The 13,034-nt window shown below is 54.6% G+C and overlaps 1 protein-coding gene across 3 annotated transcripts in view; it reads right to left on the reverse strand.

Moving 5' to 3' along the window:
* Positions 1–3,064: 3,064 nt before the first annotated feature.
* ACADVL (acyl-CoA dehydrogenase very long chain) overlaps positions 3,065–13,034 on the reverse strand; it is a 41,272-nt gene continuing 31,302 nt past the window's right edge. For 2 of the 3 annotated variants that reach the window (XM_034782335.1, XM_034782337.1), the window contains 6 exons: positions 12,417–12,514; positions 9,425–9,497; positions 7,687–7,759; positions 6,676–6,748; positions 6,020–6,095; positions 3,067–4,812 (listed from right to left, as the gene is read on the reverse strand). In XM_034782335.1, the coding sequence (XP_034638226.1) occupies positions 4,675–4,812; positions 6,020–6,095; positions 6,676–6,748; positions 7,687–7,759; positions 9,425–9,497; positions 12,417–12,514 (531 nt within the window). In that variant the 3' untranslated portion in view covers positions 3,067–4,674. Of the gene's footprint in view, positions 4,813–6,019; positions 6,096–6,675; positions 6,749–7,686; positions 7,760–9,424; positions 9,498–12,416; positions 12,515–13,034 lie in introns of all 3 variants that reach the window. The other variant, XM_034782336.1, reaches the window with a different exon arrangement.

Here is a 13,034-nt window from a genome sequence, read left to right on the forward strand (position 1 = left end):
TGAGTTCAATCCTTGTGGGGGCCACTTAGGGATTTGGGGCAAAATCAGTACTTGGTCCTGCTAGTGAAGGCAGGGGGCTGGACTTGATGACCTTCAAGGTCCCTTCCAGTTCTAGGAGATAGGATAGGATAGGATAGGATAAGCAGCCCCCGCAAACCATGCGTTGTGCCACAACTCTCTGAGGCACACAGTGAATCGCAGCCTGGCCAACACCAGCAAGAGCCGAACTCACGGAAAGCTCTCAGTCCTCCCACCAGCAAAGGATGTCCACCGACACCATTTAAAACAGGCCTGCACTCAGCCATGCCCAGTGCTCCACCCCCTCATGCTGACCCTGTCCAGTTCTGCCTTATCCCTTCCTACAGCCACCAGGTTGCCCTTCCCACACAAAGGGACCAAACCCCAAGTTCTTCCACTGCAGTTGCCTGCACGTCACAGCGCTGTGCAGCAGAAAACAGCTCGCAGGGCCGCAGCCCACCACACAGCATGGCACCTGTCAGAGAAACCAGTCAGGGAGGTCACACCTTCCCATGGCAGGGCCTGGCTATGGGCAGCCGTTTAGTACTCCAGCATGCTGCACGCTGCTTCCGCCCTGTGATACCACATGGGTTGTGCACCTTCCCCCATGCGATGGCTCTTAGCCTGCTGGCCACACACCCAGGCCAACATGGCAATTGTGTTCCCCACATCTAGATCCGGGCACCACAATGAAGCCAGCCTGAGCTCCAGAGATGCAGGGTCCCTGCAGCACCCGCTGGTCCACAGGGCTCGTGGGTGCTCAGCCTCTGGCAGTCAATGTGATGCTGGACTGTGGCATCTCACTTAGCAGCATTGGCCTCGTGTGCTCCCAGCCATGGTAACAGCACCTCCGCGCCGGGGAGCCTGCTTTGCTCTGGGCCCCTGGGATTAGGAGCCTTGTCTAAACACACACGTGCCTGCCAGAGCTTAGCACCGGGAGAGCCAGAAGCTTCAGCAGCAGCCTTCTCCATGACCAGGCATGGCTAGAGCAGGAGTCAAGTCAGAGGCCAGAACCCAAGGTCGGAGCTGAAGGCAGAAATCAGGGAAGTGCCAGGACTGGGTTACCTGGTCTGAGGCAGGGCTGGGGACAGGCAAGCACAGAACCTCTTCCAGATGCAGCAAACACTGTGAGCAGCTCCTGACCTGCTCCTGCTTAAGAGCCGGTCTGCTGACTTCTCCAACCAGGCAGCCGGCTACAGCCCGCTGCACTCGTTAGTGCTGCCCGGCACTGCTCTAGCTGCCATTTGCCTGCACGCTGGGATGTGCTGCGCCGGTTTGTGACCATGACACGAACGTGAACATACCTGGGAGCAGTGGCCGAGGGCCAGGCATGCCTGGGATCAGTCAGTCGTGTGCAATGGCGCTCCTGCCTTTGGATGCCCTCTGCTTGCAGTTCATGAATGCTGTGCTGTGTGCTCAGCGCGGGGCGTCTCTGTTCTCATCTGGGCTGTTCAACACTCTGCTCCGTGGGCTTGTTGCTCTCTGTGTCAGCCACGGCCTGCACCAAGGAGATGCTGTCCCGGAGACCAGCACCGGCTCAGTCTGACCACGACCCTGACATGCTGGAGCCTGCCCCAGCACTGCCGTACACTGGTGCCGTTTCCTCCACATCCTGTGTCCAGACAGCAGGTGCTGCCCCGTCGGGATCCCGTCAGTCAGAGTTGCTTGTGATGGCTCCTGGGGGCTGCCACCCTCCCTTTATTCCCTTCCTGCCTCTATTCAGTCACATACCCCCAGGGTCGCCACTGACCGCTCCGGGAGGCAGCAGTTCGCAGCCCTGGGGCCAGAGTGACAGTGAAGTTGCTGCTCCAGATTGCTGCAGTTCACTCGTGCTACGGGGCCTCCTCTAGGTCAGTATTGATATTTCAGCCTGGCCTCTCAGTGGCTGAGCCCCCCCGGCCAGTGTCCACCTTGCACCTACAAGCCCCGAGAGCAGCTTCCCACAACTTCTTTCCTGGGCTGCTCCCCAGCACCCAGGTGTGTATGCGTTGGGGAGAGACCGAGTGCTAGGCTCACTCCTTCTGAGCTGGCCACATCCGGTCTGCCCCGTGTGGCTCTCATCCTGAGGTGCCCATCCCGCTCAACGCATGAGCTGGGGCTGATCGTTCAGAGGTGCTGAGTCTGTTCCACAGACATTGCTCTTGGTTGCTGTCCTGGGGGCTCTGCCCTTCTAAAATCTGGCCCGAGGGCAGGATCATGGGACTGATTTGTTCCCCCCATGTATCCTGTGCTGCTTCCCATGGTATGGGGCATGGCTTCTGGGATGCCTTTCCATGGGCACGCAACCCCCAGCACTTCCCCCCGTGTGGCAAAGAAATCTACAGGCGACACAATGGGGAGTAGGGGAGACACCCTGATTGTGGGAGTGCATTGCCCTCGCTGCAGGACCAGCTGCTCTTTGTTAAAGCGGAGTTCTGCTCCACTCTGCTAGAACAGCAGCTGCTTTCCAAGTGAGTCGTAGCTGGGCCACGCATGCTCCCGTGGCCGGCTTCAGCTTTTCTGCCGCCCCCAAGCACCTGCTTCCTTAGCTGGTGCCTGGAGCCAGCCCTGCATGCTCCAGCCTCTGGGGTGCTGACTGCACAAGGACAAGGATTTTGCTCCAGGATGAATAATTTGTGGCATTCCACAAAAACCCTTTTTGTTTAGCAGCCCCGCCGCAAAATGTGTCATTAGCAGCAGCACCTGGGCCTGCCTCATTTCCAGCAAGCACTTTATGTAGGACTTTGCCTGGGAAGCTATAACTCACGCTGCACCAGCCTCTGAATCACACAGCATTCAAACAGCTCAGCTGCACAGGAAACAAAGGGATGTGCTGCATGCCAGGGATCCGGATTTGATGGGCTCCTTTAGGGAGCAGGGGCGACTGCAGCCCTGGCTGAGCACGCATGTAAATCTGCTGAATCCTACGCATTTGTTTGCCTAATGTGGAGGAGACAAAGGCGGATGAATGTCCAAATGGGAAACATCCCACGGAGCTCAGAGCTCGAAGCGTGGGACACTGGGACCTGATTAGGAAACAGGTTTGTGTTCTTGGTTCACTGGATCTGGAGTGTCAGTTTGCTTAGCTGCCCCCAAGGGCTGCCTGCTTTCAGCACCTCCCTTTCCAGCTTCACACCGTCAGGGTGATACGCACTGGTGGTGTAACCAGGTCACTCCCAGGATATGGGGGAGGTAATATCTTTTATTGGACCAACGTCTGTTGGAGAGAGAGGCAAGCTTTCGAGCCATACAGAGCTAATGAAGATAAAAGACACACCTCACCCACCCTGTCTCTCTAATGGTCGTATTCATGACGTATTTTAATTAGTATCTGACCTAAATCAGCTCTGCTGAATTCGGTCACCGGGGCCCCAGCTGCTCCTGGCACCTGGGGCTGGGCGCACAGCTCACGTCAGCCAGAGAGGACCAAGCCCTCAACACGCATCAGAAGCGGAGCTTGTCCCAGCCATCATGGAAATGCAGCAGCCTCTTAGCAGGGCTCAACAACCTTACCACAGCTGATACCACGCAGCCCTCTGTGAGCAAACCCCAGTGCACGTGCCCCAAGTGATGTGTGCCTCACAGAGTCACTGGGCTGCGCCCCCAGGGCCTGCAGGCTGACGGCTGCAGGGATGTGCCACCAGACACTGGAGAACGTGGGCTCCCAGAATACCAGCCCCTTTGTTTCCAGCTCCCCTGGCAGCCCCGGGGCCCACATCCACCGCAAGTGACCTAAGCTAGCCCTGCCAAGGCAGTCCCTGAGTTCACAGGGACGAGGGCTGCTTGCCTGGACTCTCCCCTTGACGTCAGCCCATAAGCAGGCAGAATCTAATCTCTGCATGAGCTGCAAGCAGCTGGCAGCGTCTCCCCAAGAGAAGCCACAGAGACTGGCCCCCAAAGCCAGCATGCCCCTGCAATCCTACGCTGCATGCAGCCCTGGCTGGAGAAGGCACCTGCCTGGACTCAGAGATGTGGGGCTGAGTCAGCCCCTTAGCCAGATCCCAGCCCACCAAACCAGAGCTCACCTCACGTGGCGTGTAAAGACAGTGAGAAGCTCACAGGCCCCTGCGCCAGGGTCAGTAAAACCCTCGGCCAAAGGTCAGGACAGCCCCAGGCTCACCCTACAGCAGGACTCGGTGAGGGACGAGGCAGGAGAGCGGGAGATGGCCAGGAGTCTGTGTGCACGGACGTAGCCAGGATCCTCTCCTCTTCCCCCAGAGAACCATGGACACAATGGGGGGAGCTAGCAGCCATGGCTCAGTGCACCTTGGGGTGACCATCTCTCTCCCCCAGCAAAGGCCCCAATGGGACCCCCAGAGCAGGCTAGAAGGGGGCAGGCAAGAGGCAGTTAAAACCTGCTCTCAGCTGGAACCCATGTGGCCCAAATTAATCTCCTTGACCAGGACGGAGGAGCAGGGGGAGCTGGTATGTATGCAGACTGCCCCAACAACCCGCAGTGGGGGGGCCTTTATGTCCACGTGCTCAGGGTTCTCAGAGAGCGGGACAGACGCATGGCCCCTTGCTGCAGCCCGCATGCATTAGCAGGGCCGCTGTGACACAGTATTGGCTTTTCTCACAGGCAGGGCTAGACAGACGCAAACGGTGTGTAATGTAATATTTTTCTGTATAATAGGATTTGTAGCTGTTGCTCATTGTCAACCAAAGCATCATTTCTGTTCAGAAGCCCAGAGGGTGCGTGGCTAGGATCCCTTGGTTCTGTACAACAGCATTAGATATTAGCTTCATGTTAGCAAAGGATTGATTCCATGTAGAAGATTTCACTGCTCGGAGATTCTCTCTCACTCGCTCAAATGCCTGCGTTGGACAAAGAAACACACAGTCACTTTCTTGTCATTAAACCACTTCCTGTAACGCTTGTGCAATCAGACCTAGGAAGTGATTTACATGCAGTGGGCCAAGCTTTCAGTACTGGCTCCATGTGCATACAACAAGCAGACACTATCATTGTGCAGCCGGGTCAGAAATCCCCTTGATGCTCTGGTACCAGAGATCAGTCACCTCCTCCAGCCAGTGCAATGCTTGTGACAGGAGCTAGGGTCCCTGAGCTGGACAGGCAGAGATCCAGAATTCACACCTTGAGCTGTTACACTGACAATAATGACAGAGAAACCGAAGCCAGTGTCACAGGTCAGTGCAACCACAGCTGTATTTCCCCTCCATAGTACATACGGTATTAGGGTGACCAGGTGTTTGTTTTTTACTGAAACATCCGGTCGAAACGGGACCTGGCGGCTCCAGTCAGCACTGCCGACCGGGCTGTTAAAAGTCTGGTCGACAGTGCTGCCCGGCTAAGGCAGGCTAGTCCCTACCTGTTCTGATACCGCACTGTACCCCAGAAGCGGCCAGCAGGTCTGGCTCCTAGGCCGGGGGGCCACAGGGCTCCACGCGTTACCCATACCTCGACCACCGGCTCCGCACTCCCATTGGCCAGGAACAGGCCGATGGGAACTGAGGGGAGGTGCCTGCGGGCGAGAGCCATGCAGAGCTGCCTGCGTGCCTCTGCCTAGGAGCCGGACCTGCTGCTGGCCGCTTCAACTGCTGGTGTGGCAGATCAACACCCCTCACATAGCCATGGCCCTGCACAGACCGCGCGGCAGATCAATACCCCTTATGTAGCCAGCACTGAGCCCGGGGGCAGAGGCAGCATATTGTACATGGGTGCTGGGTGCATGGAGGGCATGCAGGGCACCCAAGGCATATGGGGGGGGGCCTCAGGGCACATGGAGAACAGGTGGAGAGGCGCCCAGGGGGCCACCCGGGGCTCTCATACAGGGTGTGCATGGGGGAGCTGAGGGCACGTGGGGGGACATGTGGGGCTCTCATGCAGGGGGCCCAGGGCGTGCCCAGGGCTTGTGTGGGGCCCAGAGCACGCACACTGGCAATGCAGGGTTCTCTTGCAGGGACTGGAAGCAAGCTCACAGCAGGGCTTGCGTGTTGACAAGCCCATACGCCTGCCACAGCGAGTGAACCAAACCCGGCCCTTCAGCCACCCGTAGCCTACCTCGTGGCTCCACGTTTGACACAAGAGCTTCTCGTGCTCAGCGGTGGGTTGTCCCAGAGACAGAGAGCGGCTGGCCCTGCTGAGACAAGACAGTGGCCACGAGGGAAGGGCCACAGGGACAGGACTTGGTGAGCACAGAAAATGCACTTGTCAGAATGGGTTTGAGCAGTAACACGGAACAAGCCCAGCCATAGAGCATCATCCCAAAGCGACCGGGTTCCAGAGGACAGGATGGACTCCCCTGCTTCCCTGGGCCCCTCTGTGGAAAATGAGCCCTGCGTGCAGGCGTGGCATGTCCCACTCACTCCGCCATGCTCACCCCAGCACCAGCGGCTGGGATCCAACCCTGTATTAGAGACGCCCGACTGGGAGAGCAAAGGCACATTCCTGGCCTTCGAGGGACACGGGGTCTCACTCAGTTTTATTTGGCTTCCCAGGTGCTACAGGGATGAGTACATTCGATGGGTCAGGCAGCTCTCCTGCCGCCACGCTCTCTGCACTGGCTCCTGGGGCAGACAATCTATTGGGGCAGGGACAAGCAAGTGCCCACAAGCTCCTCCCGCAGCCGGAGAGGGTCATCCTAAGCCAAGCGGTGGGCAGCCCAGGCCAGGAACGGCATTCCCAAGCACTCGCTCTCCTCTGCTAGCCACACGTACCTGGAGATCACCACAGCCATGGCATAGATGTCAATGGCAGCGTCGGCCACGCGTTTCAGATGAAACTGTTCGTCTGGGAGAAGAGACTTTGGTGAGAGGGGGCGTGTGCGCACACGCGTGTTACGCTAGTGAAAACTAACAGCAGCTCAGCAGAACTTGCACGGAAACCAGCGAACCGGCTCTCACCACACAGATACACTGGCAGGCCAGAAACTGCTACAAGGACCCACCCACCGACTGGACTCCCGGGGAGGGGGCGTGATGCTGCCGGAGCCTGGCATGGGGAGCTCACTTGGCTGATTGGAGCGTTCTCCTGAACCAAATGCTCAACAGCACACTGCTGTGCGGCCCCGGCCCCCAAAGAATGAAACAAACGGACAGACCCACCGGCCAATCACTTCTGGTGCCCCTGTGGGATCCCGGCTCCCCCGGGTGCTAATGAAATGTCATGTGCATGCTGAGGGAAGGGTATGAATAGTGTACTGCTGTTCAGGAGCCCCGGGAGGCCATCAGCATCAGGGCTGCATGATGCTGGTGCTACACACAGAGCAGGACACGGACCCTGGCCTGCAGAGCTTTGTGGTGGATTTTGGATGCAGAGCAGGCACACAGGGCTACTCGGACACCCCAGCTGCACCGCAGTCCTGCAGCCCAGCGACGCTCCAGGCTGGCACGGGGGGAGCTTTCACCCCGGCATGCCGCAGTGAGGAGACCCATCTCAATCCCCAAGGGATAGATGCGCACCACCTAGGTCTGTATTCAGAGAGAGGTGCGGTGGGCAGAGCAAGGGGTGTGTCACGGGAAGGAATTCAGAGGGGAAATGGGGAGAGGATGAAGGGGAGAGAAGAGAGTGTTGCAGAAGGTGACTGAAGCACTGCTCCCGGAGCACACCCTGCCCTGGCTCAGCACCCAGGTGACAGGTTTTACAACAGGCCAAATGGTGGGAATGTCCTTTAACATCATCTGATGGCTGGTTAGAAGCGGGCTGACAGCAGCCGCAGAGGCACCCACCTATCACCTTCTCGCCATACTTCAGCAGGAGGCTCTCAACAGCTTCACCAAACAGGTCAATGGCCTTCGTCACCTTTACATGGACACAGAGGAGCAGTTCATTTCCTTTCCAAGACAGCTGTAACCTTTCAGCAACCACAGAGCCTGCTGAGCCCTCTGGGGGTCAGGGAGCAGCGCTGGGGGAAAGCGCGTCCAGCACAGGGCACAGGGCACGATCCTGGGGGCCAGTTGCACTGTGCTCGGACCTGGAGGTGAATTGGCACTAAGCCACTTTCCAGCCCCAAGCCTGGAGCTGGTTCAGCCCTCAGCACGACTTTGAGCAGCCTCAAAGCTGCCGCAACTTCCACTGGCAGGACTGGCCTCCGGGGGCCGCTCTACCAGCTGGGGATTGCTGAGCACAGGCACATACCATGAGGGCTGGGAGCACGCGGTATGAGGGCAGCTACGGCTGCTGTACAACACCCAAGGATTCTTTTGGCCAGGGGATCCCCCAGCTGCCCCTTGGAGCAGGCCATGTGCTTTCTGCTGCCTGAGCAACACAAAACACCCAGGCGGGCGCTGGGGACTGGCTCTCTGGGTGTCACTGAAACTCAGAAATCAGACTGCGGCTGGGGAGCTGGCGCTCAGGAACCCAGTGACACGGGACGCCAAGGTCCCAGCCAAGCTGCTGAGGGTTTGGGGTCCTCTGAAGACCAGAAACCACCATCACAACTGGGCCCTTGGGGAGATGCTCAGCAGCGAGGCCTGTAAAAGAATGAGCCATGGAGACAGAATGGTCATCTCGCCCCGTAAGGCATGACTCAGTCACTTTGGCAGGGCAGTATGCATAGGTGCTGGAACTAGGGGTGCTACCGCACCCCCTGGCTTGAAGTGGATTCGATTATATAGAGGGTTTGCAGTTTGGTTCAATGGCTCTCAGCTCCCCCATTGTACACATTGTTCCAGCACCCCCAGCAGTACATGGGGACGCTTGCCTCCTATACTGGCAGCTTTGTCTTGTGAGTCTCCATGTACGCTTTGCCTACAATTTCTTTTATCTTAGATGAAGGGAAAACAACAAGAATGAAGTAAAGCAAAACCCCCAGGAGAAAGTACAGCCCCTACAAGGAAACAGAGAGAGAGAGAGAGAGAGAGTGTGTGTGTGTATCCATGTCCACATTTATGTGTGTCCATTTGTGTGTGCATCTCCAGCCATGTGTGTGCCTCTGTAGCACTGTGAGTGATGTAATGTGCTTAGAGATCCGCTGATGCCAAATGCTACTAAAAAGGCAAATTATCATTATTGTGCCAGAGACAACAAATCTGACAAATCAGACTGACAAATCCGAAAGAGTGAAATGACAGGTGGGCAATGGTATTTTAAAAGTGAAAATGATGTTTCAGTCTGTATCGGAAAGTTCACGTTTAGCAAAGACTTCATTCAAAACACAGGCTTTCAGGTTCATTCCTAACTGTAGACTAGAGAAACATTCCTTGCATGAACTTCGTCTAAAGCAGATGCTAGATGAATGCCGTGAATCACAAAATCATCATCACTGGTGAGCAGACTGTCATGAAAATTATTTGCTTTAAGGCTAAAAATGCAAGAAACATACAAGAGAATTCAGAGCTCATAAAACAACAGACTATGTAAGAGTCAGGCCCTGCAGCACTGGAGATGACAGCAGTTTTACCAACAACTCCAACAGCTGCAGGGTCGGGCTCTGAGAAATAAATCTTTCAGAAAGAATTCCCTTACCAGGTGCGCACTGTTGTCCAGGCCTGGGTGAACGATTCCCTCCAGAGACAAGCCAGTGGGAATCCCAACTTTACTGCAAAGGGAGAAAAGAGATGAGCAAAAAAATGAAAAGACAAAGGGTTTAAAACACAACTCAGCAGCTCATCCCGGAGCACCTGCACGGCAGTCACTGGGGACTACTCTGCACTATGAAGTTAGGTTCGCTTAACTCCGTCGCTATGGGCAGTGAAAAATTCACACCCTATGTGGTGTAGCTAAGCCAACCTACGCCTGGTGCAGACAGCGATAGGTGAAAGGAAGAATTCTTCCATCGACCTGGTTACCGCCTCTCGGGGAGGTGGATTTACTACAGTGAGGAAAGAGCCCCTTCTGTCACTGTAGTAAGTGTCTTTATCGATGCTGCCATGTTCCTAGTGTAGACATTCCCTGGAGCTGGAGGTAAAGCAGGGGTGAATTTGGCCCAGTATCATTTCAACAACTCATCTCTAAGGTTCACTCCTACCATAAGAGTTTGAGTTCAAACAACTGCAGCTAAACCCGGCAGTGTATGATCTCCAGGAAGTGCCCATACCAAGGTCAGCCTTTCTACATGAACAGTTTCCCCCACCTTTATGACATGATGCATGCGATGCGCCATGCATGCCATTCTGGACACAGGACATTAGGTCTGACCTTGCAAAGTCCCACTGAGGTAGCAAAGTGCGAACACTTAAATGGACACTTGGCCAGACCACCTGGTCTAACACCCAACCGGGGGCGCCGGAATTGGGGGGGCCAGGCTGGCAGCTGGAGCCCGGGCAGCTGTGGGGGAGCCACAGAACCTCCACCTGCCCTTGGGGTGAGGACACGGGCTAGGAACAGCTCTCGGGCCCTCCCACCCTGGGCAGGTGAAGGGTCCACAACTCACTGGCAGAGCTCTGGTTTCCCGCTTGGCCAAGGGCGGGGCCATAGAGGGGCAGGGGGCGGGGCTTTTGGGAAGGCTATGTTGTCCCTGACCTCAACTCTTGCAAAAAGGGCTATAGGCAGGTGTAACACCCTAACACCCCAATATTCACCACTGTCATGTAATTAGGATATGTTTTGTACAAAGTATGTCTTGTGAGGTATCATTCTAAAAGTCTTGATCTGCTAGACATTAATCTCTCATTGGATTGTATGTGCTATCGTCGTATTTGAAGTTATGAAATTTGAGTATGTATGTGTTACTGAAACATGTTGTGAGGTTGAAAACACCCACAAGCAGCCTTTCAGGTACAACAATAAAAAGGCCAAACAATATTAATGGCTTATAGAGGAAATGCACACAAGCACAAGGATTACCCCAGAAAATGTGTACAACAGAAACCGCTCAGCAATAGCACTACACAATGGGAACTGTCTGATCCAAGTCACAGCAAAAGAGCTTTCCAGCAAGTGGGAAGAAGATATAAAAGGATGACAATGACATCATGAGGGTACCTCACTCTCCCTGCAACAACACACCTGGAAACACCTAAGGGGCAAGGACTGAACTGTGGGAAGTGATGGTCCCAGGCTAGAAGGATTTTTAGCCTGTGTATGAAAACCTGGCAAAGCCAAGGCAACTTGTGCCTTAAGAATTCCAGCCTGTTTATCACTCACGGTGAGAATTTGCTAATTTATATCTTCCCCATCTAGTGTGTTAAGCTCAGTTTGCAGTTTTGTTTATTTACTAGGTAATCTGCTTTGATCTGTTTGCTATCACTTATAATCACTTAAAATCTATCTTTTGTAGTTAATAACTTGTTTTTTTGTCTCTAAAACCAGTCTGTGGAATTCATAACTGGGGGGCAAAACATTGTGCATATCTTCCTCCCCATTGAGGGAGGGGGCAAATTTCAATGAGCTTATGCTGTATAGTTCTCTGTGCAGCGGAAGACAATACAATTTGGGGTTTACACCCCAGAGGGAGTGTGCACTTGTGTGCTGAGCAGTTCCTTAGCTGAGCTCTCCCATAAAGAGCTGATCTCAGCATGTGTGTGAATATAGCTGCAGCAGGGTGTGTCTCTACCTGTGTGTGTGCTGGAAGGGGGCTTGAGAGCCTGTCACAGCAGCACAGAGTAAAGGGGAACCCAGGCTGGGACAGGCGGGTTCAGTGGTATCCAGTTCCAAGCGGCACCCCAGGAGGAACCAATCACAGGCGGGTTGCCAACTTGGTAATATTTAAAAAACTGACACTTCAGCAGCAGTGCTGGAACCTCCCCTGCCCCATCCCCCCTGAGGCCCCACCCCTTCCCTGCCCATTCCTCCCAAAGCCCCACCCTTGCTCCACCTCTTCCCCTGAGGCCCCGCCTCTGTCCACTCCTCTTACTCCTCCCACCCATTGCTTGCTTTCTCCCTCCCACCCACCCCCACCACCCGGATCAGGAGGGACTTGCCTGCAGAGCCGGGGCTGGGAGATGCAGCTGCCTGATGAAGGTAGTCCCGGCTGAGTAGGGGCTGGAGCGGATGATGAACCAATGCCCCCTCGCCTCCCCCACTCGCAGTAACTGGACTTTGGGTGTCCAGTCAGTAGATCTGACCAGACACTGTCAGGCCCCCTTTTCCACTGGACTTTCCAGTCGAAAACCAGGCACCTGGGCACCCTAGCTATAGGATCCCTATGACCACAAATGCTCAGGAATTTGGTTTTACAGCTGGTCTGAAAGGAGGCCCCTGGTGCTGTGCTGGAGGACTGGCTTACTATCAAGCCTCTGCTCTCGCATCGCAAGCATCACTTCTGGTTTCACTGCATGCTCGCAGGACAGAGGCGCTGGAACTAAGGATGCTGGGGGTGCTACTGCAGCCCCGGCTTGAAGTGGTGTTCATCATAGACAAGGTCTACAGTTTGCAGGGTTTACAGTTTGGTTCAATGGCTCTCTGCACTCCCACCATACACATACATTATTCCAGCGCCCCGCCAGCGGAAGCAGCGTGTTATTTTACACCACTAGAACTGAAAGGCAAATGGTGAGAGGTTCTCTATGCTGCTTACCGCTTTGCTCTCATCCCGATATCTTTTAGGATGGTCTCAGTTTTCCCTGATGGATTCATGATAGTTGTTCGCAGATTCTTTAACTGGATCCCAGCATACTGAAAATGTTTTAAAAATGATTAAAGGAATTTAATTACTCACAATCTTAAGGGTACACCTACAAAAGGACATGTTCAAGATGAGACACAAGGGATTGCTACAGCAGGTTCAGAGTTGTACCGGGCATCTCTGGGTTAACTATACAGTAGCACAGGGGTTCTCAAACTGCAGGTCGGGACCCCTCAGTGGGGCATGAGGTTATTACGGGGAGTGGGGGGGAGAAGCTGTCAGCCTCCACCCCAAACCCCACTTTGCCTCCAGCATTTATAATGGTGTTAAATATATAAAAAAGCGTTTTTAATTTACAAGGGAGGTCGCACTCAGAGGCTTGTGTGTGAAAGTACAAAAGTTTGAGAACCACTGCAATAGCAAAATATGAAAATCTACAACTTTATTTTCTGCAACTAAACTATATTTCAGGGCCTCAGCTCAGTGAAACAGCTTGCTTGGATTACAACATTACACAGTACACAGATTTCTGTCCATCCACCTAAGTATTTGTATATACTGCACTCACAA

Source organism: Trachemys scripta, chromosome 9 (assembly GCF_013100865.1).
Source record: "Trachemys scripta elegans isolate TJP31775 chromosome 9, CAS_Tse_1.0, whole genome shotgun sequence".
NCBI lineage: Eukaryota > Metazoa > Chordata > Testudines > Emydidae > Trachemys > Trachemys scripta.